Source organism: Psammomys obesus, unplaced genomic scaffold (genome assembly GCF_907164565.1).
Source record: "Psammomys obesus unplaced genomic scaffold, mPsaObe1.curated_primary_1811, whole genome shotgun sequence".
NCBI lineage: Eukaryota > Metazoa > Chordata > Mammalia > Rodentia > Muridae > Psammomys > Psammomys obesus.
The window spans coordinates 7003387-7030479 of NW_026588752.1; the positions used below are offsets into that span (position 1 = coordinate 7003387).

The following is a 27093-nucleotide window of genomic DNA, read 5'->3' on the forward strand; positions in this document are numbered from 1 at the left end:
TGTGTGTGTGTGTGTGTGTGTGTGTGTGTGTGTGTGTGTGTGTGTGTTTGCAAGAGAGAGACAGACGGGCAGGCAGGTGTGTGCTACTACTTATTGCTGTTTGTGCTCTGATTCTGAGCACCTACTCTGTGTCTGTACTGCCTACACCAGCCAAGAACTTTGGCAACAAGGGCACGAGGAGCTGTGCATCCTGGAGCAGGCTCTATCGGGGAACATGTACTGTCCCATGTCTTTGTCCAGAAGAAGGGGAGACTGGTTCTATGCTCGGGGCTTGAGCTCTGAAAATCACATGAAGACTGAATCTGAGTTCACCTGCATCTGTCCCAGGCTTTCAGAGCTGGTGGTCATGGCACTGTGGACCACAGCCGGAAGTCAGGTCTTCCTGAAACACTTAGGTCCCTGATGTCCATAGTGACTTTGCTTATAACTGTACTGTGTACAACCTTGGGCAGTGGCTTCCCAGTTCGTGGCATCCCAGAGTGACCCTAGGATGGATGGACCTGTGAATACCAGAGCCAGTGAGCCTCACCTCTAAACCCTGTATTGTCAAAGCTGGCTCCAGTGGATCTGACATCCCTCAGTCACCTTCAGCGTCTGATCCCCTGGGACGTTTTATAAAGAGAGTTGCAGTGTCTATGGCACATGTTTGTTACAAGGCCACACAGGTCATTCTTTGTAAATCTGGCAGCAGCTGCCTTTCAGTTGCCATCTCTTTGAAAGAGTGGCTCTTCCTTCCCTGAGGAGATTGGCTAAGTATGTTGAATCTGGAATGAGAAATGAGAGACCCCTGTTCTCTGGCTAGGCCTCAGCGTTCTGGGGAATCAGGCACTCAGAATGATGATAAGCTAATGCATGCAGATGGCACATTCTATAAACAGTAGCTGCTGTCTGTGGTGGGCAGTGGTTCCAACCCTTGAATATTGCAGCCAGGCCAGAGCCCAGTGGGAGGGTCATCCAGGGACCCTGACCTCCTCATCCTCATCTCAGAGCCTTGCTCCAGGGCTCACTGCAGAATGTGTTTTCTGGCACCTGCTTGGATGGCATCCTCTCAAGCCTGAGCACACCATGCTCTACATGACAAGAAGTTAGAACTGACCCACCTTGCCTGCTAGGCCCAGGTGGGTAGGTGTAAGTGACAAGGCCAGGGATGCTCTGGATTAGGAAGAGCCACATCTAAGTTGGACCAAGGGGATGAGGAACACTGCACAGGGTCTCAAAGACTTGGTACCAAAAAAGCATGTGCAATCTATCCACAGTTATGTGTTGACAACATGTTGAAATGATATTTTTGGATATATTAGGTTAAATAAAACAATCAAAATTTGTCTCTCCCAATGTTCTCTTTTTGGCTCTTGGAAAGGCTGAAATCCCAGTGGCTTCATCTGTGGCAGCTATCCTACTCTTTGGGTATCTGTTCCCAGGTACAGGATTGGCTGTAGCCCATTTGCCTAGGACCCTTGCCTTCTCTATCTGTGTGACTCAGGTGCCTGTGGTGGTTCCTGAACACCATCTTCTCCATGGCCATAACCCAGAAGCCCCAGGTTCAGAGGATGCTCTTTTGCAAGAAGGATGTTTCATTGTCCCCCCACATCCTTCAGGAACTAGAAATTAGGGAGTCTGCACGACAGGACAGATGAGGTCTTAAGTTCTACTGGCAGTTGGCCATGAAGTCATAGGGTTCTGATGAGAAAAAGAAGATTCCAGAATAACTCAGCTGTACCTGCCTCCTTCAGGATTCACTAAGGAGGCAAGGTATAAGGGCAGGAGCCCACTACCTCATACCTCAACTGTTCTCGGGTCCACAGCCTCTCCTGCTTCATCTTCTCCCAAAGGTCCACAGTCTCCGATCCCAACCCTTGTCTCTGCCCCAAGATCCAGACCTTCCCTCTTGACCTCCCTATGTCCCATAGCCTCTTCTAAATCCTTGCTTACTCTGTGGCCCAAAGCCTTCTCTTCTATCCTTCAACTGACCCCTAGTCTCTGAAGCTTTCTGGCCTGGATTACTTGCCTCCCTCCAGCCAACCTCTCGGCCACCCTGCCCTGGTGTCCAGCTCTGGATAGCCACAGGGGCACTGATATCATAACCTGAGCTACAAGTGGTGGCTGCTGGTGAAGCCATGTCAGGTGAGTGGATAGGAGGGATCATGCAGAACAGTCCTGCTTCAGGACCTCACAGGGGCTGGTGGAGCTGGCTAGGTGGAAACACTCCTATGCTGCTTCTCAGCGCTGTGTGACCTCCCTCGGGGGCCTTCAACTTCTCTTACCTGAACCTCCAGGAGGGCTGTTCTATGTGACTCAGCAAGCTGAGTCTCTGAGCTCAGGATGACTGAGCCAAGATTACAGGAACTACTAGTGTCCCTGTGCACGAGCTCCCAAGTTGCCTCCTTCCAGAGCTTGTGGGCAGCCCTTCACTAGGGCTTTCACCTCCTTCACAACTGAGCACCGTCGCGCTTGAAGACCTGGAGCTTCTCTTAACAGAAAGCCTAGCTAGTCCTGTGCCCTTGAGTGTGGAGACCCCAGAAAGGTTTGAATGCAGTGGCCTGGTGTCCAGCTCGTTGGTCCCTGAACCCGACACCTCTAAGCGGTGGAAGCAGTTGGAGCAGTGGTGAGCCTCACGAGAGTATGAAAAATAGCGTGGTGTGGGGTAAGGGGCATAACACTGTGAGGGAGTTAACCTCTAGAAGAGGCACAGCTTGACCCAGCTGCTCTGGCCCTAACCAGGATAGCTCAGCTGCAGGCTGAGGTGGCTCGCCTGAGGGGACACAAGGAACGCTGTGAGCATGCCACACTGGGCCTGCTTCGTGAGCTACTGCAGGTCCGTGCCCGCATGCAGCTACAGGCCTCAGAGCTACGCCAGCTGAGGCAGGAAGTGCAGCAGGCAGTTCGGAGCCCAGAGAAGGAGGCGCTAGAGATGAGGCATTGGGCAGAGCAGCAAGCACAAGTAAGCCGCCCTCTTCCTGGCTCTTGGACAGCTTCCCAGACCCTGATCCTACTGATCCCAGTGGTTTCAAGCTCTACCTGCCCACCTGCACCTGTGCTGGAGGGACTTGGTAGACAGCAGACTCGGCCTGCCTAGCCCGCCTTTCCTCTTACAGTTGTCTGGACCCCAGAACCAGAACCAGATGCAAGCCCTGGATAAAAGGTACATAGAGAAAGACAAGTATTTAAGTTTCAGTGGGAAGGACTGGGACCCATGCAGGCGTTCTTTTCCCCAATCTTTTTGTTTAAGTAAACAATACTTATAATAGTCCAGCTTGGACTAGGTTCTCCACACACTGGGGCAGACTGTACAGGAGGTGGGAGGCTGGCTTCAGGCCCCCATGGCCAGACCTGCAGCAACAGAAGCTGCGTAGCTGCTCTGGGGCTGGCAGGGCAACTCCTTACGCCAGGCTTGTGGAGGTTCGGGAAGCTTTGACACAAATCAGGAGGACACAGGCGCTACAGGACTCAGAGCGGAAACAATCCGAGCAGGAGATAAACCTCAGGTGGGCCAACTCCCTGAACTTGCTCCAAACCAGTTTTATATATATACATCCTGGGAGTCTGAGTCCCAACCAAGGCTGAGGTCTACCTTCCCTGTGCCCTCAATGTCCCCAGTGGGCCATCCTCTGCCATGAGTGCTGCACTGCTCACTGCTGGGGTCCCTCACCTGCCTGTTCTTCATTTGGTGCCATGCCCTCACTAGGCACCCCAAGGTCTACTTCCACTTTCATGTGTTACCTGGGTGGTTTGTGTACCCCAGCCTGAAAAGGACTTAGGACCCCAAAGCCCACCAGCCTCTGGGGGGGCTCCCCTAGCTGAACTGGTGCTACTACACCTACTGCCTCTAGGCTGACCAAGCTGACTGGCTTGCTAAGGCAAGAGGAGCAGGGCCGGGAAGCAACCTGCAGCACCCTGCAGAAGAACCAAGAGGACACCAGCCAAAAGGTGGACCTTGGGCTGGCCAAGATGCAGGTACTTCTTGGAAAGCCAGGCCTAGGCTAGGCAGGAGTCACCAATGGGACTCTTGAGGACGACCTCCAGTGTCCCGTTGCTATCAGTGGGTCTCTCTCTTCCTGCAGTTGTCTCAGTGTATATGGTAGCACGAGGGTAGGCTCGCCGGTTCTATCCTGTCTCATCCCAGCCGCATTGCCCATTCACTGGCATTAACTGCAATCTTAGGCATTAAAAACCCACTTCTGCTGTCTCAGCCATGTTTCACATGCCCTGTTGCTCCAGGTTTGGGGAACAGAAGGCACAGGCCAGGGCAGTGCCTCTTACTGACCATCTCAGTTGAAGGAGCAGAAAAGGAACATCCTCTTCTGCAGCTATTTTCAGTTTTTACATTTCCCTCAAGTAGGAGTCACAAATTCCCAGAGCAATGTGTTCTCCCTCCCACTTGGGACCCTGTCTCAGAAAAAAAAAGAGGGGGGAGTTCTGCTTCCACATGAGCCTTAGGAGTGGTTTCACATGTCTGCTACCCAGCTCCTTGGCGCTATAAATAGGGAGTAGGGACTATAGCTGCTGTTCTGTGTGTTCTGTGTGTTCAGGCTCCTCATAGGATAGGGTGGGTAGGACATACTGGCCCCTTCCAGCTGTTCCAACATAATTCTGCTGCCCAGAAGTAGTGGCATCCCCCACATGGCTGCTGGGAAGCTAGCGCATTGGCATTATCCAGAGCACAGAAGCTCTGGGCTGAGGATTTCTCACATGCTGGGGGCATGGAGGAAGCTATTCTTGCCAGGTTCAGGACCTTTGAGGGCTCTTTAGCAGGACTTCACCCACGACTGCCTGTTCTTATAATAAAGTTTTATTGGCACAGAGACATGAACATTTTGTTTAACATAGTGACAGTGGCTGCTCTGGACAAGAGTTGGGAGGCTTCAAGGGAGACCCTGTAAGCTTAAAATGTTTGCTGTCTGGCTCTTCAGAAAAAGTGACTCAGTTTCTGGAACGCTAGCCTAGCCTGCACAAAGTTCTGGGTTCAGTCTCCAGCACCCATAAAACTGACTGTATGACACATTTGTAATTCTATCACCTGCATAATAGATGTGAGGTGAAGCCAGTCTGAGATATAGGAGGCCCTATCTTAAAAGAAAAATAAAAAGTGGCCAACCCTGTTTTAGGCTCCCCTTTGGTAGGAGAGGGAGGCCAGCAGTGGCTCAGATGAAGTGAAAACTTCCTTGAAAGCCATTTTTTCACAGATTATGGCCCAAGCCTAGCCCTTGGTCAGGGTCTGAGAGCTGGACCTGTTAGCAACAGAGCCCTGTGGCCACAGAAAAGGTGATATATGATATAGGTAAATGGCTGCTGGAAGGTAGGTTTTTTTTATGACTCTTCCTTGGTATGTATAGGAAGGTGGGACAGTCTCACTGTGCCACCTCAAACTTAAAGCAACCCTGCCGTGAACTTCAACCTCCTGAGTGCTGTAATTACAGGCATGTGCCAGAACATCCAGCTTTGTCAAATCCTGACATTCCTGGGGAGACACAAGAGAAACATTTATTCACTCCAAATAGGGAAGAAGTCAACAGGCTTAAAGAAAGATTCCAAGCCCAGCTTGGTGAATAAATGAGCTTATTGGGGCTCCTTACAGGATGCATGGGTAATACAGGTGGGTGCAACTCCAAAGGGCTGCCATGACCTCACCATCAAAATTTTACCTCTTATACACTTTAGTATTCGAGTAATTGGGGAGGAGGGAGTGGTGGTTGTAATTGCAGGGAAAGGTCTTGTGACTCTCCCTCCCCACTCCCAGAGAGGGACTCTTAGCTCCCATAGACAGAGCTATCTGCTAAGAGCTGTTTCTCCTTGCCACGACCGCAGACCAAGAAGAGGTCTCCAGAGGTCACCACAGCTGCCCTACTCCACAATGGCACTGGTGTCAAGTTCTAAAGAAGACAGCTGTGTGAGGTGGAGGGATAGAAGGCTGTCCTGTGCCTTCAGACCCTCAGAGCAGCATGAGAGCAGTATAGGAAGGAGACAGAACCCAAGGGTTACCTCTGGCTTTCCTTCTCCCTTGATGAGGGAGGCGTGTGCATAGGGTTTCCCTATGGGGATGTCTCACATACTAGGGGCATTTTCACACCTGCTTCTGTTACTGAGTCTCCAGCTCAACATGGAATTCAGTGCCCATTGAACAACCTTCCCTGGATACAGCTGGGCCTCTGGATATGTGCTGAATTGTCTAGACCCCCATGACCTTGACCGTTAGGTTCCTTCCTGGCTCATGCGACAGTGTTTTGGGGGACAATGGTCCTATCTGCCCTACCATCACTCCTGCCCAGTGCATGCAGCCTGGCTGTGCAGGGATCGGGAATGTGACCTGGGTGAGAAATGGATACACCAGGCAGGGTAGGGTATCCAGCAGGAAAGCTTCAGGTGACTTTGTGGCCCCTCACAGGCTCAGATGACTAAACTCAGTGAGGAGATGAGCCTTCGCTTCCTAAAGAGAGAGGCCAAACTATGCGGTTTTCTGCAGAAGAGTTTCCTGGCCTTGGAGCAGGTGAGGGACTAGGTGGGGCCCAGTGTCCTCATGGCTTGTGGAAGTGGGCTACAAATTCTTAACAGCTCCTACTGTTTCCACAGAGAATGAAATCCTCAGAGAGTACATGGCAAATGGCAGAAAGCAGCCTGCGAGAGGAACTGGAGAGCCGCTGGCAGAAGCTACATGAGCTGACAGAGGAGCGCTTGCGGGTCATGCGAGCACAGCGTGAGGTGGGCCTGGGTGTCCGGGGCCGGGGGGGGGGGGGGGGAGATGGGGTAGTCACCAAGGCTCAGGGCTGCGTCTGCTGCAGCAGGAGGAGGAGGGTCACCTGCTGGAGCAGTGCCGAGGCCTGGACAAAGCTGTAGTCTATCTGACCAAGTTCGTGCGGCAGAACCAGGTGTCACTGAATCGCGTCCTCATGGCTGAGCAGAAGGCTCGGTGGGTGTCAATCAGGACAACGGGCCACTCAGTCCCTAGCTCAGCTAAGCACTGGCTGAGGAATGCCCTGTCTCCCTCAACCCCTGCAGCTGTTAAGCACTGGGCCATTTGGGAATGTCATGACAGAATAGCATCCCTCTGCTACAGCTCCTGTTCCTCCTCCACCTTGACCCCCATAGCCCCTTCTTGGTGGCACCCTTCCTCTTTGGTCCATGGGATCACCTAGAAGGTCCCAGAACTAGCAAGCAGGGTCCCTCCCTGGCCAGTGCTAAGGGGCATTTTGGGCATCAATGTGCAGGGAGGCCAAGGTGAGCCTGGGGGAGACCCAGGCCGAGGAGCTGGCTTCATATGTCCATGAGAATCTGGAGGCTGTACAGATGGCTGGCAAGCTAGCCCAGCAGGAAACACAGGGTGCACTGGATCTGGTAAGGGGCCAAGTGAGGCAGTGGTCAGCGGGGATTCCTGTATACATAGGCATCCAGCCAGAGCCTCCCTGACTCCATGCTGTCCCTTGCAGCTCCAAGAGAAGAGCCAGGTCCTAGAGGGGTCAGTGGCAGGGCTGGACCAGCAGCTGAAGGACCTGAGTGACCACTGTGTAGCTCTGAACTGGAAGTTAGATCTGCAGGAACAAACACTAGGCCTGAAGCTATCCAAGGTGAGGTGAACAGACCCATAGGCAGGGCAATAAAGAAGGATGGAGCTGAGAGTAGAGACCTGATCCTCTGATTCAGGCAGTGGCTCCTGCACTCCCTCAGCCCCTGGTGTCCTCTCTCTCTCTCTCTCTCTCTCTCTCTCTCTCTCTCTCTCTTCCTCTCTCCCTCTCTCCCTCTCTCCCTGCCCTTCCCCTTCCCCTTCCCCTTCCCCTGTTCAGTTCAGCTAGATGTCCCTGCCTGGGAAGACCACCAGAGCTGCCATAAAGTCTGTTGTCTATATCCTCTGCAGCGTCTGGCTAAGCTATTTGGGCCATCTGCAGGTCTAAATAAAAACATGCTTAGAGTCAGGCACTCTGTCTCCTGGTTTCAGTCTTTTCTACCCATTTGTCTACCATCCCCACTGGATGTTGGAATTGTAGGCACAGGCTGCATGGGAAGGTGTGGAGAGGAAGTCCCTGCAGGACCTGACCCAGTGGCTGAAAGAAGTCTCAGCTCACTTACAGGAGGTTCAGGAGAAAGTGAACAACCTTCCCCAGCAGGTAGGAAGGCCAGGGTGCAGCTATTCCTGAGGGAATAGCTATTCCAGACCTTAGCTGGGCTTAAATGGTCCTGGGTCTCCCGTGTGGCTGTGCTGAGTCACCTTCAGGGTCCTACATATTCCACATTTCAGATAGAAAGTATCTCCAACAAGTGTGTTCTTCACAAGAGTGATGTGGACATGAAGATCTCTGCTGAGGGCAAGGCCAGGTGAGGGTTTGAAGCCACCCAGGCCTCTGGAAGGTACTAGCCCCCACAGTATTATTCCAAGCCCTGCACCTCTGGCCCTGTGGTTGCCTGGTCCCCAGCTAATCCCGCCCTGGACTCTACCTCCTCTGGTATAGCCTGCATGCAGCCTCAAGCTTAGCCCCATAACAGCCTCAGGAATCCTAGCTCTGGACTGAGCCTTTTACCTTGGGCCCTGGGACCCTCTACAACCAGCCCATGGTACCCACAGGGAGTCTGAGGTGGAGGCCATGCGACAGGAGCTAGCCAGCCTGCTGATATCCGTGCAACTTCTAAAGGAGGAGAACCCCGGACGGAAGATTGCGGAGATCCAGGGCCAGCTGGCCACGGTATCCCTTGGACCCCAGGAAGCCACCTGTATCTGTCTGCTTCCCTAAACCCTGGGCTCACAGTAATTCGGCGGTAGTGTATATATCTGGGCATCGGTAGTCCATGTCTAACCATGATTGGAGCTGTGTTTAGTTTCAGAAGCAAATGATGAAGTTGGAAAACAACCTCCAGGCCAACAAAACCATCCAGAACCTGAAGTTTAATAACGAGACCAAGCTGGTGAGAGGAGGCTGAGAGAACCAGTGACCCCTCACCCTCCGCCAGCCGGCCCCAAGTCCCTCTGCTCCTGCCTCCATGGGGTCCCAGGCAGTCCACTAGTTGGGTAGTATGGAACAGTGTGTCCTGGAGCTAGGGCCCCCTGCTGGGCTTCCTCCGTAGAAGGTATCCCCAGATACACGTATCTGCTGCCCACCACAACGATCCAACTCTCATTTCTCTGCGGTTGTCTCCTTCCCCCGTGGGTCCTCTTCTTTTACACTGTACCTCCGCACTTGCAGCGCACAGAGGAGATTGCGACCCTTCGAGAGAGCATGCTGCGCCTGTGGAGCGAGGAGGGCCCCTGGCCGCTAACAGTGGGCAGCAAGCGGGTATTCATGTCCCTGGTGAGGCAGCGCTTCTTCATCAAGGATGTAGCCCTGGATGAGCTGGTCCCGGTGAACTCCTGGGGAGTGTACCAGGCTGTGAGGTGGGCAGCTGAGAGCCCGGGTCTCCCAAGGGTAGCAGCCTAGCTGCAGGAGGTGTGTTGTGTATGAGCTTTGTCTCCGGGCAGGTGGCTTCAGTGGAAGACAGTCCTCTTGAACTTGGTGCCCCAGCAAAGGCCAGGAGCGATCTCAGCAATGGCCCACTAGAAGCTTGCACCCGAAGTCATGTCTCTGGCTCTGTCCCAGAAATAAACACGCCATTTTTTGTACCTATTGGAGCCGGACTCTCTTGTTATCTGGTGGAATGGTTTTTCCACAGCTCATAGGCCTGGCAAGGGTGTCAGGTAATGAGAGGGACCAAACTCAGAAGGTCCAAGTTATTTGATCCTGAAGGACCCTTCCTGCCCTGCCTAGTCCAAGGCCAGGCTTTCACGTTCCTTGGGGGTCCTGTGCAGAGGCACCTAGGCTTCACCTGTCAGGACACACCCTAGCTTCCCGTGAGCACCCAGGTTTCGAAGCTCAACCTCTGCCCGCTGCCCACTAACACTGAAGTGCCACCAAGAAAGCCACTTGTGAGCATGAATCTGGACAGTAAACATCTATGTTTCTTTGTGTGCTCAGGCAGTGTCCCTCTTCTAGCCTCTCTTGGGGATGGCCTGGTAAAGAATGTGTCTTCCCCGAGGGACAAGAGTGTACAAGTGACTCAGTTCTTGCCTGAGTTCCATCCACTTCCTGTGGGCAGAGTTCTGAGTCCTGCTGTGTATAGTGGGATCCTACAAGAGCTGGTAGCTGGGTGTGGCCAGATCTGGATAAGTGGCTGCTCTCCCTACCCTCAGTGCTGGTGGCAGCAGTTCCGGGCTCAGGATAAACTCAGATTCTCTCAGGCCTGCTCTCATGAGGGAGAGGCAACTGCATGGCTACTTAGATAGACCACCTAGAGCGGGGCCTGGGCTACAAGAGGAAGATGCTAGGTGCCTTAGAAGGGGCCACTGCTGCTGAGGCACACTCCTGACCCACCTACTCACTAGACCTCAGCCAGCTGTGTCCCCTCCAGGGCCTGGGTGCCTCCACTCTGCAGCTCAGAGCCACCCTCAGCAGACCAGCTGGCTAGCAGATCACTAAAGTCTGGTGTGCCTGGATGCAGTAGGCCTAGTGGGTTGGGCACAGGCTCCTTCCAAAAGGATGGAGGCAATTTCCTTTGTGTCATGGGGGTAATGTGGCTATACTTCCGCTCTAGCCTCAGTCTTCGGCAAGCTGACACATTGGGCCTAGAGAACTGCCGAAGCCCATAATCAAAGAGCTCAGCCAGGGGACCCAGTGGTGGTACCCTGTCCCCTCTGTGGCCCAGTCTGTGCACCTGGCCCTCAGGACCCCCAGGCAAGTGCACCCTGAGCTCAGCAGCATCCTCATCCTCTGGGGACCCACCTTGAGCCAGGCATACCAGGTCAGCATAGTATAGATCCTGGGCAGAGCAACTGGCTGGTTGGCTGTCAGCGTAGATGTCTTGGACATCTGGGCCTTCCCCTGTGTCCTTGCGTCCAAAGTACCGCTGGATGTCACCACTTATGAGCTCTGAGAATCGCAGCAGCTGCATTGGGGTCTCGGGGCTGCTGGGACTCTGGGGGGCCACTCCTGAGCTCTGGGAGCTTGGGCCGCAGCCCTGTGGCCCCTCGCCTTGTAGCTCTTGGTCTCCTTCTTCCTCCTCTTCTTCCTCCTCTTCCTCCTCCTCTTCCTCCTCCTCCTCTTCTTCAGAAGTTTCTGGAACCTCCAGGTCTGTGGGCAGGAAGGGCTGGTGTGATGGTAGGGGCAGTCGGAAGTCACAGACAGACCGTATCACACCAGCAGCCATCTTGTTGAGATCTCCAAGATTCTGGGGATCTCTGGAGCAACAGACATAAGCTAGGAGGGAAGTAGCGCAGGTTAGCAAGTTAGGGCTGGCAGTACCCACTGGACAGCTTCAATGTTTGGCCCCGAAAAGGCTGCCTCAGCTCTTTCCTCTCTCGATCCCCAGGCCTCCCGAACTCAGGGAGAACATGGCTTATCAGAGAGATGTACAGGATCCTCTCTTGTAGGGGCAGAGCCATCAAGGTACAGGGGAACCAGATGGTGCCACTAGAACCGCCACAGTTGTGATCACTCAGGCTACAGAGTAGGGTAAGGGGCAGATGTCCTAGAGGTCAGTACTAACCAGAAGCCTGACAGATGCTATGGGGAGCTTCAGGGGCTGAGATGGCCAAGGAACCCAACCTGACCTGGTTCCTACCGACCTACAGTTATAGCTCTGGGGCTGTTTTTTTGAGGAGGTGCAATTGTTTGGGTTTGGCTTTGGGCTTTTGGCTATCCTGGAACTTGCTATGTAAACTGGACTGGCCTCCAACTCACAGATGTCTGCCTGCCCCTGCTTCTAGAGTGCTGGGATTAAAGGCATGTGCCACCACTCTTGGGTAGGGATTCTTGTTTTTTAAGAATCTCAAGCCAGGTGTGGTTGTGCATGCCTTTCATCTCCGTACTCAGGAAGGAGAGGCAGGCAGATCTCTGAGTTTGAGGCCAGCATGATCTACAGAGCGAGTTCCAGGCAGCCAGGGCTACAAGGAGAAACCTGTCTAGACAAATGAAAGGAAGGAATAAAGAAAAGAGAGAGTCTCCCTTGGAGCCTAGACTGGCCTTGAACCTGCATCGATCCTGCCTTAACCTCCTTAATGCAGGGATAACAGGCACGGGCCACCACACCTAGCTAGCCCTGGGTTTTAATTTGACACCTGATCACAATGTGAGGATACCTGAGTGACCCCCACCCAGACCTCCTGCTAAGAAGGGGCTAAGGGTGGGAGAGACAGATGAAAGATTCCACAGAGGAGTGGACACCAAGATTGCTGTACATGTCGTGAAGGGCCCAAGGACAATTACTGATCCGAGGAAGGGGAGGTGGTTGAGAGAGTAATGTGGCTCTCCTGGCTAGTGACCCTGCAATGGATCTGAATCCTAGAGCCACCAGGCTCCTTCACAGAGAAAGGGATGAACAGATATCCAGCTAGCTGGATCAGGAGACAATCTCTCTCTGAGAGGCTTGGGTATGAGTGGCCCCTTGGTCAGATCTCCTGAGGGTCAAACTTACAGCCTCTCCCATCTATCCTGAAACCCTAAGTTTGGGAAGCAGCTGGCCACTTCAATGTTCTACATTGCTGGACCCCTCTGTCCCAGGAGGTATCCAGTGGTCCTGACACTCGCCTTTGAGGATGATCGTTAGTGGTGAGCTGAATTCGGATACATGTATTTCCAGCGGAAGGGATCCCCTCCCCATCCCCCAATGGTGTGACCACCCCAGAAGGCTCCAACCCATTCACCCAGGTTCCTACCTGACTGGGACGGCAGTGCTCACTCAGCAGGCCCACCTCTACCTGGGGCGCAAGCATTTATAGTTGGGCTCCACAACTGCCTGAGGCTGGCAAATATTTGGCAACGGCATTGTCATCGCAGACTGGGCAAACAGAGCCCGTTTGTTTTAGCGCCCAGCAACCAGAGCTGCTCAGGGGGGAGTGCCCGCAGCCTGCCTCACCTGCACGCAGCCTGCTGGGGGACCGTGGAGTGTTTGCCTCTGGCCCAGCTGGCCCACACCCTGGACCCGAGAACCCTTATCTGTGCTGCTGATTGGGGCCCCATCCAAGCCTTGTCAAATAGGCGGAAAATTAAATTTCATGCTATTTTGAGTTCTGGAGTACGCCTCTCCAGAGGACATCCTGCCTGCGGTGCATGCTATAAACCATGCTCTGCAGCAGCAGGACCTGGAGCAAGAGGAAGGGACTGGGGCAGTGAACAACTCACCAGGTCCAGGATGGGAGCTAATATTTGCAGCCCTTGTAACCCCTTCTGAGCCCCTCCAGCCTCCGGGCCTTTGTGCGGCTGAGATTAACCACAACCACATCAACCAGCCAGCTGTCCTGGTAGTCAGCGTGACTGAATCCACTGCTGTCCTGAGCATCCTTTGTAGGGTGGGGACAAGGCACGTCCCTTCCCTGGTTGGAAACCTGTATATACCTACAGGAAAGTGGAGTTGGGGCTGTAGTGCTTACCTCTAGTCTTCCTGACCTCTCTGCCTTTCTGGTGGTGTGGCTTCTTCTGGCTTCCTTAATCACTGAATCACTGATCCCAAATTGGGTGCTTTTAGAACAACAGGAATGTATTTTCTGTCCTCCTGGAGGCCAGAGTCCAAACTGAGATATCACTAAGGCTTGTTCCTTCTGGACAGTTGAGATCCTGGGGCGTCAGCCACTCAGTGTCCCTTGCCTTGAAGTCTGTCGTTACCATTAATGCTGTCATCTTTTTTTTTTTTTTTTTTTTAAACCTTGGGACAGGGTTTTGCTATATATCCTAGTGGCTATCAGGGTGCTGGGATTGCAGGCATGTATCACCATGCTTGCCCGGGAATGCTCACAAGGATGTTGACCATTAGATTTAGGGCCACCTGAATCCAGCACATCCTTAGTTTAACTAGCCACATCTGCAAAGACTTTTTTCAAATTCACATTCTGTGGTTTGGGGTGGACACGCATTTAGTGGAAGACACTATTCCGGCTGATCCAGGAGCCTACAGGAAGAACGTGACCCCCAGATCACCCAGCTTGCCCTGAAGTAACCCACAGTGACTTCAGATACCATCCAGCTATGGTTCCTTCTCCTCCTGCTGCTGCTGGGGCTAGTTCTAAGGAGAGGAAAGTGGCTCCTCCCACCTTGGCTTTCACTATCTGGGGCCCCAAAATGTTTGCTGATTTTCTCTAAGTCCAGCTCTTCACCTGGCCAGGGGATCAAGAGGGATGCAGGTACCGCCTACCTTCCTTGGGTCCTTTGCTCCAGACACCATCCCCACTTTAAGCAAGGGCAACATCTTGATTTCAAGCCTGTGAAACCTTCTTGGGACCCTGACTTCCAGGCTGTTGGCATGCCGCCTGACACTCTGGCCTTCAGTCTTTTCCTGCCCCCTGAGCCTATACTTGGTGGCTTCAGACAGTTTGTGGCTCCTGGAGGGTAGGAGATTAAGGGAAGCAACCTTAAGATACTTCACACCTGGTCACTGCAGTTTGGACCCCCACCCAGCACAGGAAAGCCACCGGGAAATGACAAGTTAGGCCCTAAGGAGAAGAACCTCTAAGGACTAACCTGAATTGAGATGAACTGAGATTGACATACCACTTGCCTAGCATGCTCAAAGCTCAAGGTTAGTTCCCCAGCACCATATATGGGTATGGTGGTACATGCCTATAATCCCAGCATCGAGAGGTGGAGGCAGGAGATTCAGAAGTTCAAGGTCATCCTTAGCAAGAGCAAGGCCACACTAGGCTACATGAGAACTTATGACAGTACAACCTGGAGGCAAGGCTGATGCCCTGGTGTGAATGTCTGGAAAACTGTGTATATCTAAGGATTAGGTTGTAGCATGTGGGTTGTGAAAAAGAGCAGCAGGTGGCAGGTCACCTGTAGGCCCAACAGCACACACTGGAGGGCAATGGCATAGCTGCTGCCAATTCTAACCTTTTCTGCCTTTTCTCAGGCAGGAAATTCAGGTCATGTCCCCACAGAATACCAGATGAGACTTCTGGCATGGAATGAAGTGTGCCTGGCTAGGCCCGGTTCTGAGTGCCCATTCTGCTCTGGATTCCATCTCCTTCTGACTCTAGAGTCTGACGATGTTAGAGTCCAGCGTCCAAAACCACACACCAGTCTTGGCTGTGAGTGGCACTGCTTCAGCCTCAGTCAGCTCCCTTCTCACCCACTGAAGCTCAAACCTTCAGGGGGACCGGAAGGTGGGGGGGGGTGGGAGTGGAGGGGTTTGCAGTTGCTCCAAGCTGAAGCCACGTCACCCTCTACTGCTGGAAGTGAGAAGGACAAGCTTGCCCAGGAAAGGGATGGAAGCAGGTGGATGCCCTAACACTGGTCTGTGGGCATGGGGTCTACAGCTGTGTACCTGCTGTGGGCAGGCAGGGCAGGGGTAGCCAGGGCCTCAGGGATCTGGGTAGAGTACCCAACAGGGCATGTGGGTTGTGATTTGCATGCCACCCTGACCAGCACTTGAGACGGGAGCACGCACTGAGGCTGTGGGTGCAGACCGCCACCAGCTCTCTTGGTCAAGTCTTGGGCTTTCTGGACCTCAGGCCAGGTGCTTCAGGAGGAGGAAATGAGGCATAGATCTGCCCTGAAGATGGTCCCACCTATGTTTGACAAAATAATGGGCTTTGTAAGAGCTGGGTCTGAAGCAGGGAATTTAGATGGGCCAGCTGAGGCAGGAAGTGTGTTCCAGCAGAGGAGAGAGTCTGAAAAGACTCAGCCACTGCCAAGGAACTAGAATCCCGGAGGTCACTACCGAGTCATGAGGCAGAAGTGGGAGATCAGAGACAGACAGGGACCAAAAGATGCTCTGTTGTTGGCTTTGAAGAAGGAAGAAAGGACCTTGAGTGAGGAAATCTGGAACTTTCAGAAGCTGGGAAACACAAAGGATCCAGTTTTCTTTGCAGTCTCTGGAATGTTATCTGACACCTCCACTTCAGGGCCAGTGAAAATTCCCCTGGACTTCAACCTGAGGCACACAGCTCAACAGGAAAGCCATAGTGAGAGGGGCTCCAGAAGGGGCTGGGTGGGTTTGGAGGACTCTGTAGCTGGCTGTGAAACACACAGTCTCCCAGCATGGGGAGCCTTTGTACCAATGTCCTAGGTGAGATCATGTTTAGGTGAGGTCAAGAACTCCAGAGCCAAAAGCTAGGTGTGGTGATGCATGATTATAATCTTAGCTCTCAGGAGGCAGAGACAGAAGGATCCTGGAGTCCAACTAACCTAGCCTTCTTGAGTTTCAATCTAGTGAGGCAATGTCAGAAAAGGGTAAGACTGGGTGTGGTGGTGCATGCCTTTAATCCCAGCACTTGGGGGCAAAGCCAAGCAGATCTCTGAGTTCATGGCTACATAGGGAGACCATGTCTCAAAATAGATCAATAGATAGATAGATGGATAGATAGATGGATAGATGGTAGACAGCATCTGAAAAGCCATACTTAAAGTTGTCTTCTGGCTCCCACATTCATGTGTGCACACATTGACAAGCACTCTTCCCCACATACATGTACACCCCACTACCCACGCACATGCATCCTAACGCATAATCATACATATACACATACAAGCACACATGCAAGGAAACCAAAGAACACTAGAGCCTTAGCTGTTTTTCATGTGTAGAGAGACCCTCTGCAGGAGGGCATAGGAGGTCACTCCCCAGGGCTGCCCCCTCCCAGTGCTTGGGTTTTTACTATAACATCTCCCCACATACCTGCTTTCCCCCTTGTCTAACTCAGGAATCTGGGTAGTGGGACTAGGACTTGGACAGCTTTAGGCCATGAACTGACCAAGAGCAGAAATGCTCACTAGTGCTGGCTGAGAGGAAGCTGTACACTGACAGTCTTGTCTTGAAGGGCCTTGTCTTTACCCTGGAGTAATTCTGATGCTCTTTACTGCCTGACAAGAGATGATGGAGAAAACCACCAGCTGGGCTGGAAGATTCAGAAATGAGAACAGTTGTTTGGGAAGAGATGGGGCTGGCATGGGGATGAGAGGCCTGAGGGAGGAAGCCAGAGAAGGTGCTGCTGCATAAGTCCAAGAAAATGGGAGGGCTCTCTCTGGGAAGACCTGGAGACTTAAAGGGTGTGGTTAGGGAGTCACCCCCCCCTTTTTCACCCCTGCTGAGTTATGAGCTGTGTTCAGGGCAGACAACCTGTGCTGCAGGTAGAGGTTGAACTCTAGCTTTTGTTTCTGGTAAGGAGGCTTGGTCAGGAGACTCTGTGTGTGTGTCAGTGAAGAGACACATATTCCTAGAATGGTTGGCCTCGTATGTATAGTTGGCAGTTAGTGGGTGGACAAGGCCAGGCAGAGCCCCTGTCACCCTAGCCTAATCATCAGCCATTTGGGGACCCTGGAGGAGGCTTGGGCTGAAGCATATGTCCTAGCATCTGCTCCTAACTGGGCTATGTTTTGGGTTGGGCCCAGCAAAGCTCTCTGCCCACTATCCCCTGCCCCCACTCTCCTGCACTCACTGTCAGGCCTCAGACCCTGGGAGAGCGGGACTCTGCCCTTACAGGTGCCCCTAGGCACCTGGTATCTATCTTCCTGGGAAAATCAATAGCTCCAATATGTCAGCTCTTAAGTGGAGCTACAATAAATTACCCTGCCATTAAGCACACTGATGGCTGCTGCCTCTGCCTCCCATTAGTGAGACATTAGGCTTCCTGTGAAATTTCTGTGTGCTTTGCAATAATGAGGGCTGAGGTGTTGGTTATGTCCCTGAGGGGCAGGGCAGTACGTCCACTACTGTGGCCCATCACATCTTGGAGCTTCTAATGTAGAGCTGCTCTTTCTCCAGCTCCCTGGCCAGGTTCCTGTAGCAGAACCTGCCAGGAAGAGTGGTTCCTCTAAAGAAGTTTGTTAAGGAGCAGGTGGCTGAGGAATAGGGTCCAAGGACACAGGGCTTTGCCCAGGAGCCAGATGACATGAAGGTAATGTCTGTACCAGTTGCTGGATCTTGTGATTGAGCACCATAAACTTGGTGACATAGAACATACAAGTAGGGCTGAAAAGATAGCTCAGCATTAAGACGCCTGCTGCTCTTACAAATGACCTGGTTCTGTCCCAGCATCCACATGGTGTCTTACAACTGTCCCTACCTCCACTTTCAGGGGATCCAGTGCCCTCTTCTGGTTCCATGGGCACCACACACACACACACAGTATATTTACACATAATTTATTGCAAAACACATACATATAAAATAAACATAATTTTTTTTGAGACAGGGTTTTTCTGTGTGGCTCTGGCTGTCCTGGAACTCACCCTTTAGACCAGGTTGGTCTCTGCTTCCAGAGGGCTGGAACTAAAGGTATGCACCACCACTGCCCAGCTTGATATTTAAAAAAAAAAAAAAGAGGATGTCTTCCTAATGGTCTGGAGGCCTGACATTTCAAATGCTCCTTACTACAGTTTCGGGGGCTTATTCCTGGTCTCTCTCCCTGCTTCTGTAGCTGTGTATGTGTGTGTGTCCTTGGCTGCTGCTTCTCAATGTGACTCTCCTACTTCTGCATACCTTCTCTTCTGAAAAGTCTTTCCTGTCATTGGATTTACAGCCTATTCTGACCAGTATAACATCACTGTAACCCATCTCATTTGCAAAGACCAAACAAGGTGCTAGTGTTGTTTTCAGGGATGGAAACACTGTTCATTCCAGTACAGCAATGCCAGCCCCAGGAAGATATACAATTCTCATGTTCACAGCCAGGCAAGCTGAGGTTCAAGGGACTAAACTGTCCCTGCTGGTGTCTCATTTCTTTGGGGGTGGGGTGGGGTTGTGGGTCCCATGTGTGTATGGAGGTGTATGGAGACTAGAGGTCTTAGGAGCCACTCAGCTTGTTTTTGAGACAGTCTCTTACAGGGACCTGGCACTTGCCAATTAAGCCACACTGGGTGACTAGAGAGCTCCACAGATCCCCCGTCTCCGCCTCCTCAGAGCCGGCATTACAAACATGTGCCACTACATAGAGCTTTTTATGTGGCTGGTGTGGTCCTTATGTGGCCTCAGGTCTTCATGCTTGCATGGTGAACACTTTATAGATTGAGCCATCTGTTTCCTCAGCCCTAAGATGTCTCTTTCTGTCTCTGATCTGAGACAGTCATTGAGATTGAGATGGGTCCACTGATCATTGTCAGAGGCTAGCCCACCCTAGGGTGAAACTCTTAACTCTTGCACCACCTCCTTGTTCTGGGCAGCTTGTGCCTGGCTTCTCTCTAGTGTTCCATCCAGGAAGCCTAGCTCCCTTCATCTTAGGGCCTCTGGAGCTCCACCTCCTTCTGCAAGTTCCCCCTGGTTTGCACACTACCTATAGTTAAGGCCCTGGGTATTTTGAGGTCCTCGTCAGGAGAGTGGTGTAGCAGTGTGGGGGTTCTGTGATGGAACAGGTGGGGTAGGGCCCAGGGTAGACAGGTGCCTCTGTTGACACAGCAGCTCTTAGCCAGGGTCCCGGGTTTGGCCTCTCAGTATGGGGAGGACTCACAGGTGTTGTTAGTCTCCAACATCTCTAACCCAGTGAGTGCCTTGGGCAAGGACACTGAGTGTGAGGTGCAGGAGAACAGCATGGTCCAGGTTACAAGGAGGCTCCTGATTGTGTTCCATCCTGGGGTTGATTATAGCTCACAGTAAGGGGATTTCCCAGGACCCTCTTTTGCCCACAATGCAGTAAGCAGCCAAAAGCTGCAGTCACCTTCAGGATGACAGACTGAAGACCTTGAGCAAAGAACGGGCAAAATCAGGTCACAAGGTCCCAGCCTTCCTCAGTTGGTGGGAAAAGGCAAGGGAGTTTGCAGGATGCCCACTAATCCTGCAGCTGGAACAGATGCAAATTTCCCTCCAAGCTTCTTGATCTAGTTTATTTCAGGTCCCTATTTCCCTGAGTGGGGAGGAGTTCAAGTCCAGCCCTCAAGCAGAGGAATTCCAAGTGAAGACAAGACAGTGGACCTGAGTTTTTGTAGTGCACCTTCATGTCTTCAGGAGCAGGTTGCTGCACTGAGAGGGGCTGTGTCTCTCCCTCTTTGCTGCCTAGTGAAGACACCCTCCACCTCCTTGGAGTGCTATGTAAGACTGGGCTTTTCTCTAGAAGAAATGTCTACATCACTGCCAGTCAGGGACTAACTTCCCCATTCCATGGTCTAGTGCCCTCAGAGCAAAATAAAAAGCATGGGGAACTCTGCTTGCTCTGAAAGGATCCTAGGCTTCTGGGACTCACAGCTGTCTGGGGCCCAGGAGATGGAGAGGTGTTTATATTTTTTGACTGGTTCACAGATAAAGAATAAATCCAGAGTGACAATCATTAGTGGGCCCTGGGTAAGGTCAGGTGTGGTATAACTCACTGCAGTTTCTATGCAGCACAGGTACTAAGAAGACACTGTTAGGACTGATCCTGTTTTTTAATTTTTATTTTGTGTTTTAAATTGGGTTGGCGTCTACCTGTGTAGTCTAAGCTGGCCTCTGTCTCTGCCTCCAGTGTTGGGATTACAAGCTTGCCTAGGCTAGGGCTGATTCTGAAGATGCACTGAACCTCAATCAGCTTCCAGCTTAAAACTCCAGGCACACACAGGAGGTACGAGGGTGTAACTTCAGAATCGCCTGTAGGTCTGGACAGCCTGTGGTCTACACAGAACCATTTTCATTCTCCCTGAAGACGAACAGATTCTGGGGACCTGGAGTAGTCTAGGTGAAGGTGATGTTCCTATATGTCTTTTCGAGGGGTTGACGGCCGGAAGGCGTCTACGGCATTAGAGATTCCCACCTCCGGGGCTGAGGGCATAGCTGAGATGCACGCGGCTGCGGTTGAGACACTGGCCAAGCAGGAGACTGAGAGCCGGGATGGAGCGCTAAGGATGGAAGACGCGCTCCTGGACAACAGGGACCAAGAACCTCCCAGACGATGGTCCTGGGAAGAGAACAACAGATGCCAAGGGTTTTCAAGTCCGTGGATATCGCGGGCATCAGACTGAGCAGCCCCGGGCTAAGCTCTTCCGAGAGCCGAGTCGGGCTCGCTTCCAACTCGTCACGCCGGCTCAGGTCTCTCTACACAGGGCCTGAGAACTACACAAACCCATAAGGCGCCAGACCATCGGGGCGGAACCCGAGGCGGAAGAGCTCGCGGGAGGAAATGCATCATTTCCGTTGCGCGGCTGGACACACGTTTTGTAGTCGTGAAGTTGGACGTGAAGCTCGGCTTCCGGGTTTGAGCGACGGAAGTGACGAACGCGCGGCGCGCCTTAGCGTGCGAGCCGAGGTCGCTATGACCAGTGTCCTGTGTTCCCGGGCTGCGGGGTGAGAGCTGCGAGGTGCGGGTGGGCGAGGGCGAGAGGCGGTCGTGGCGGCGAGGCGCTTACTGCTGTCTCTCTTCCAGAGCGGTCCGAGCTCTGCGGCTCGCGGGCTGGGCTTCGCGGAGCCTGCACTCGCCGACCCGTGGCCGGTCTCCAGCCCAGCCTGCAGACAGGGAAGAGGAGGAAGACCTCAACCTTCCAGTCCAGTTCTCCTCTAGCAAGGCTGCCCCAGTCCGCTGGACGGTGGATCATTCCCGGGGGAAGCAGTATCAGCAGCCTTGGTGGAAAGTGCTGCCGTTTACCCTCGCCCTCATGGTTCTGATCATGTGGTGCTATCTGAGGCAGGAGAGTAACAAGGACCAGTGGCTGGGACAGGTCTTGGGAGAGGAGGACGAGGAGGAGTCAGATGGTCGCCCGGAGGAACCTGAAGAAGCTCCGGTTCTCCACGGGGCTAGAACGTGACAGGGTGCCTGCTGAGGAAGGAAATAAGCAGCCGTCCTTCGATTTCGTTGTCGACTCTGGCGATTTCTGACCTGGTTCTGCTGGCGCTCTTGGCGCGGAGACGCGAGAACACAGCACAAAATTGGAGGCTTGATATCTGATCCTTGCCAGACACCAATGCCCAGTGGTTACGACCAAAGAACTTTTGAGGTTCATAGAACAGGTTGTGGGTGCACCGTGTGCTGTTGGATTTGTGATGTGCTTGTACAGCCTAATCATGTTTTTAAAGCAGTTCGGGCGGAGGTGTTCCCTGCACTTCATTTGCCTTCTGAGACAGAATAACTGCAAAAGTGTAAAGAGCCACGTTGTGTGCAACATAAGTTGAAGCTAATTTTAAATATTAACAAATGGAAAGTACATTTGGTGAAGCCTAATGAACACAATTCTCCCCTTGCATCAAGGTTTTTTGTTTTTGTGTTCGAGCCATAGTCTCCCTATATATGCCTCTGGCTGTCCTGGAACCGGCTATGTAGACCAGCCTTGCCTCAGACTCGGAGATCTGCCAGCCTCTGCTTCACTTCCCCAGTGATGGGACTAGAGGTGTACACCAGACACCCTCTGGCATCCTCTTTTGTTTCTATTATTTTTTTGGTTTTTTGAGACAGGGTTTCTCTGTATAGCCTTGGCGGTCCTGGTTTCTCTTTGTAGACAGGGCTGGCCTCTAACTCACAGAGACCAACCACGCATGGCTGGCATCTTGTTTGTGAAGGGAGTAATTTGCTAGGCCAATCAGTCAACCTTTTTTTTTTTTCTCCTGCTCTTCATTCCCACTTGAGAACTTAGAACAAAACCCAAAAATTATAATACATGCCTGTAATCCCATCACTTAGGAGACTGAGGCAGGAGAATCCTAAGTTTGAGGTCTGTTGGTCTATCTGAGCTACAGAGGGAGAGTCTTTCCAAAAAGCAAACGAAAAATTATTTTTCAAAGAGACAAAAAAAAGTGTCCTTTTTTGTTTGTTTGTTTTGTTTTTGTCTCTGTCTTTTTTTACAGTGTTGGGGGTTGAACCCAGGAATCTAACATGCTAGCCTACCAATGAGCTCTATTCCCAGCTCACATAGAATTGTTTTGAAAAAAATGTCTCCATCCATGCATCATGTCCTCAGTGCTGTCAGGCTGATAACTTCTCTCCAGTGATGTGGGTATTGAAGTCATGAGCAAAAGGAGAACGTTGGCAATTTGGGACAGTGGGAACACTTACTACACATCTGTTTTCTTTTAATTTTTCAAGATTGATTCTCTGTGTAGCCCTGGCTGTCCTGTACCTCTGGCTGTAGACCAGGCTGGCCTCAAGCTCAGAGATCCACCTGCCTCCTGCCCCTGGGATTGAAGGTGTGTGCCACCAGGCCCAAGCCTGACATCTGTTTGTTCGATTGGTTTTCATGGGGTGACAGTAGAGCAGGTTGCTGGCTGAAGTTACTTTCATGCTTATTTTTGTGCCATGTTTGTCTTTTTCCCAAATGGACTCTAGCCTGTGTTTTTCCTATGGCACTCAGCCTGCTGACTTCGGGTGTTGGGAGAGGACCTGCAAATATGAGACAGCACAGGTGACTGCTGCATGTACAAGATGATAGATAAAATTGTTGGGCAGGAAGAAAAATAAATAAATAAATAAATAAATAAAAATAAAACATGTTCTTTGAAGGGAGAAGGCATTAACCTAACAGACACTTAAAAATAATAAAGTTATTTTATGTGTATGATCCATGTATGTATGTGCCTCGCATGCGTGCCTAGTGCCCACTATGCAGGTCAGAAGAGGGCATCAGATCCCCCAGGACTGGAGTCATGAATGGCTGTGAGCCACCATGTGGGTGCTAGGGCCTGACGTTGGGTCTTCTGGAAGAACGGCCATTACTCTTAAGTACTGTGAGCTATCTCTCTAGCCCTATCAGCCACTTTTTGTTAAAAATGGGGAGTTCAGTAGTGTTGGGCAGCCCTTCCCCCTCAAAAAAAGTTAGCTGTTACACACAGAGAAAAAGCTGTTTTTGTTTTTTCTTTAGTCCTAGCCCTTAAGTGACAGCTTCAATAAAAAGGACCCATCTAGCCTTAGGGTGTAGGAACAAGCACATGTTTTGAAGGGTGATTAGGAACTTGGAATGCCTTTGATTATGTCCACACTGAAGGTCCTCCAGTTCCACCGTTCTGAGCTAGCTTTCCTGCTAGCTCTCCATAGCACCTTACAAGCCAGCTCTGCCTTCTGCCTTCTGTTTTGTGTCTCCACAAGCTGGAGTTTGGCGATTTACCTAGTTTTCATTTCCTGCTCCTCAGCAGTCTTTTCGATGTGTTTATTCCTCTGTAGATTCTCCTGACCTTACCTGCTTCATTCTTATGTGTGATCCACTTTGCAAAGACAATGTTCCTGGCCTATTTATTTATTTATTGAAGACAGTGTCTCGAGTAGGCAAGGCTGGCTTAGAACTCATTGTCCACATGCTTGTGCGACCACATCACCTTCCTTTAAGAAAGGAGTCTGTAAGCTACGGATAATGCTCAGGGGTAGAGTGTTTGGCTAGCATGCACCCAAACCCAAACTCCCAAACCCCAGAAGTTTCAAACAAATTGTCCACAAATGTCATATGAAAAAATCATCCTACCAGCAAGTGGTAATTTTAAAATACAGCTTACATACGTGGACCATATTGTCTTCGCTCATATTTTAGTCCGTGTTCCTGGAAATAAGACATTATTTACTTTGAGCAGAACAATCGCTTTCCAGTCTTTCAGAATACCTGTGGCTTTACAACTGATCAAACTTTATCCCTCGAGAACCCAGCTGAGGAGCTGTGGCCACTTTTCTTCGCATTTACGATGTCTCATGCCACATAGTTACTAGTGAGTGCGAGTCCCAGGGTTCTCCCCAATTCATCCTAGCATCTCGGGGCCCCGCCCCCCACGTGCACCCAAGCAGCCTGTGGATCCCAGCTCACCCTGATTTCTGACCACCTTGTACGCCCTTTATCCTGTGGGCTCATCTGGCAGCCTCTTACTTTGTGTTTAAAAAAAAAAAAACCAAACAGCTCAACAGGGAATTCACACTCGGTCCATCCTTAAACTCACCAATTGAATATAGGGGCGACCGCCGCCACAGCCTAATTATAGATTTTTTCCAGCTAAAAGAAACCTGTCCCCAACAGCAGCCCTCGGGTCCCAAGACCCGCCCGCAGCCCTGGACCCGGATAGCCGCTCGGGGACTCTCCACCAACGGGCGTGTCCCGATTTGCGCCTGTAACTTGCCGCCGTGGGCAACCCGCAGATTCTGCGTGTCGCCCCCGCCGCACGGCGCGCGTGGGCGAGGGGTCGCCGGGGGCGTGGCCGGCGCGGCGTGCCCGGGGGTGTGGCCGGCGCGGCGGGGGGCGCAGGGGGCTGGGTGCGGGGGGAGATCCGGGGGCGCCGGCGCGGCGCATGCGCGCTGCATTGTTTTGACTGAAAATGCCGTCGGTTTCGAAAGCGGCGGCGGCGGCGCTGAGCGGGTCCCCCCCGCAGACCGAGAAACCAACCCACTACAGGTCAGTGCCTGGGCTGCCGTCCGCGGCCTTCTGGGCGCTGCGGCGCGGTGGAGCGGCCCGCGCGCGCCCCGGGCCCGGGTGTCGCCGCGGAGGGTGCGCCCCGCCCGCGCCCGCGCCCCCGCCGCCAGCCCTTGCGGGTCACGCCGTCCGGGCGCGGGCCGCCGCCTAAGGTGGAGCGGCGGCGCCCCGGGTCTGCGGTGATCCTTCGCCGGGGGCCTGGGCTCGCTCTTGGTCTCCGGAGACCCCGCGCGCCAGCCTGGAGTCTGGGGAACGGCGCCTGCGTCTGGGGCTCAGGGCCGCGCCTGGGCTGGAGATGGACACGCGACCATCCGGACGCGGGCAATCGCCACCTGAGCTTGAGAGGCGGCGCCCGGCGGCTGGGGTGGCCTCTGGGTTGGGGGCGGTGCCGCACCTAGAGTCAGGTGGACGCCCGGATTTGGGGGTCGTTCCTGCGGCGCGGAAGAGGGGTTGCGCCTGGTGTGGGCGGGTGGCGCTTGCAGTCCATCTGGAAGCGGCGAAGGGAGTCGAGCGGGAGTCGGAAACCCGGACTAAGGATTGAGAGATGGCGCCTGGGGTCAGGGACTAGAAGGGGGCGGAGAATGGAGTCTAGTTGTGTAGAGTTCTCTGGGCTCGGAGTTGGAGGTGCAACGCTAGGAGGAGGTCTACGCCTTATGTTGGGGACCCTTCTCTGGGGACTGGGAAGTGGTGTTTGGGGTCAGGGAACGAATAATCTGTCTGGCTGTCTGGAGTTACCTGGTCTCTGAATTGGAGAATGGCTCCTGGGGTCCGGGGACTGACAGTACCCAGGGGAGGGTACCGGGCCTTGGCAGTCAGAAGAACTTGGTGTGGGGTCTGCGCGCCTGGGACCCGGCCCCGCTGCGTCCCGGGGGCCTCTAGCCGGTGGCGGCTGCGGTCCGCAACGCTGTTTGTCTTTTTAGGTATCTAAAGGAGTTTAGGACAGAGCAGTGCTCCCTGTTTTTGCAGCATAAGTGCAGCCAGCACAGGCCGTTCACCTGTTTCCATTGGCATTTCCTAAATCAGCGTCGGCGCAGACCGCTCCGACGGCGCGATGGCACCTTCAACTACAGCCCGGATGTATACTGCTCCAAGTACGATGAGGCCACCGGCCTGTGTCCCGACGGCGACGAGTAAGTGGGGCTCCGGTGGGTGGTTGCTGGCCTCTTCTCAAGGCAGACGTTGACTCTCTGGTCAACACGTTTTTGAGGTTTCTGGTTTTTGTTTTAAGACAGGGTGTCTCTGTAGCCCTGGTTGTCCTGGAACACTGCGTAGACCAGGCTGGCCTCGAACTCACTGAGGTAACTGTCTTGGCCCCTCAAAGTGCTGGGATTAAAGGTGTATGCCCCAGTGCTGGTCCCCTTGATTCTTTTTAACACCTTCTACCTGTAGAGGGGAACCTAATTTTTACTCAGGATTTCCGGGGGTCAGCTGTGTGTGTGTGTGTGTGTGCGTGTGTGTGTGTGTTTCCCTGTTTGTAGGCTAATTCCATGAAAGATTATGTATGTGTATTTTTTTGAAAAAAATCTTTGGTAATTAAAAGTGATTTTGATTCATTTCCCATCCTTATTCCACCCAATGCTCTACTTAAAAATTGGTCCATGGTTTGCATCTACCTCATTTTTTTTTTTTTTTTAATTTTTTTAGTGTGTGTATATATACTTATATGAGACAGGGTTTCTCTTTGTAGCCTTAGCTATCCTGGACTCACTTGGTAGACCAGGCCAGGCTCAAACTCACAGAGATCTGCTTGCCTCTGCTTCCCAGAGTGCTGGGACTACAGGCGTGTGCCACCACCCCTGGTTCAGCTGCCTAATTTAAAGGGGTTTTGTGTGGTCAGTTGCTTTTCAGTCTAGTAGTTGCCATAAGTGTGGAATGT

At 52.5% G+C, this 27093-nt stretch overlaps 4 protein-coding genes across 7 annotated transcripts in view; 3 read left to right on the forward strand and 1 right to left on the reverse strand.

Annotated features, from left to right (window-relative positions):
* The first annotated feature begins 2117 nt into the window (after window positions 1-2117).
* Ccdc154 (coiled-coil domain containing 154) lies at window positions 2118-9584 on the forward strand. Its single transcript, XM_055604392.1, has 17 exons — window positions 2118-2124; window positions 2392-2605; window positions 2722-2923; window positions 3096-3142; window positions 3390-3485; window positions 3831-3954; window positions 6383-6484; window positions 6568-6696; window positions 6777-6904; window positions 7203-7329; window positions 7422-7559; window positions 7977-8096; window positions 8228-8304; window positions 8552-8669; window positions 8803-8889; window positions 9168-9355; window positions 9440-9584. The coding sequence occupies exons 1-17, from the start codon at window positions 2118-2120 to the stop codon at window positions 9516-9518; spliced, it is 1983 nt and encodes a 660-aa protein (XP_055460367.1). The 3' UTR covers window positions 9519-9584.
* A 610-nt stretch (window positions 9585-10194) lies between these two features.
* Window positions 10195-12679, reverse strand: Percc1 (proline and glutamate rich with coiled coil 1). Its single transcript, XM_055604793.1, has 2 exons — window positions 12668-12679; window positions 10195-11210 (listed from the first exon to the last, which is right to left on the reverse strand). Exon 2 carries the CDS (start codon window positions 11158-11160, stop codon window positions 10336-10338), a length of 825 nt encoding a protein of 274 aa, XP_055460768.1. The 5' UTR covers window positions 11161-11210; window positions 12668-12679; the 3' UTR covers window positions 10195-10335.
* An 8464-nt stretch (window positions 12680-21143) lies between these two features.
* On the forward strand, window positions 21144-23387 carry LOC129674666 (ubiquinol-cytochrome-c reductase complex assembly factor 4). The gene is made up of 2 exons (XM_055604794.1): window positions 21144-21192; window positions 21272-23387. Exons 1-2 carry the CDS (start codon window positions 21161-21163, stop codon window positions 21648-21650), a joined length of 411 nt encoding a protein of 136 aa, XP_055460769.1. The 5' UTR covers window positions 21144-21160; the 3' UTR covers window positions 21651-23387.
* A 1735-nt stretch (window positions 23388-25122) lies between these two features.
* Window positions 25123-27093, forward strand: part of Unkl (unk like zinc finger) — a 46253-nt gene continuing 44282 nt past the window's right edge. For all 4 annotated transcript variants that reach the window (XR_008719808.1, XR_008719809.1, XM_055604581.1 and 1 more), the window contains exons 1-2: window positions 25123-25199; window positions 26138-26347. Coding sequence is in view for 2 of the 4 variants with exons in the window: in XM_055604581.1 (XP_055460556.1) it covers window positions 25123-25199; window positions 26138-26347 (287 nt within the window). In the remaining 2 variants the exon portion in view is untranslated. The remainder of the gene's footprint in view (window positions 25200-26137; window positions 26348-27093) is intronic.

What these genes read in the sequence shown, in the direction of transcription:
- Percc1 (XM_055604793.1), bottom strand. Translation starts at nt 11,160, where the DNA reads ATGGCTGCTGGTGTGATACGGTCTGTCTGTGACTTCCGACTGCCCCTA.
- Ccdc154 (XM_055604392.1), top strand. An exon ending in ATGCAAGCCCTGGATAAAAG is followed by an intron (nt 3,143 to 3,389) that starts GTACATAGAGAA and finishes TCCTTACGCCAG; the next exon opens with GCTTGTGGAGGTTCGGGAAG. An exon ending in TCATGCGAGCACAGCGTGAG is followed by an intron (nt 6,697 to 6,776) that starts GTGGGCCTGGGT and finishes CGTCTGCTGCAG; the next exon opens with CAGGAGGAGGAGGGTCACCT.
- LOC129674666 (XM_055604794.1), top strand. Translation starts at nt 21,161, where the DNA reads ATGACCAGTGTCCTGTGTTCCCGGGCTGCGGG. An exon ending in CTGTGTTCCCGGGCTGCGGG is followed by an intron (nt 21,193 to 21,271) that starts GTGAGAGCTGCG and finishes TCTCTCTTCCAG; the next exon opens with AGCGGTCCGAGCTCTGCGGC.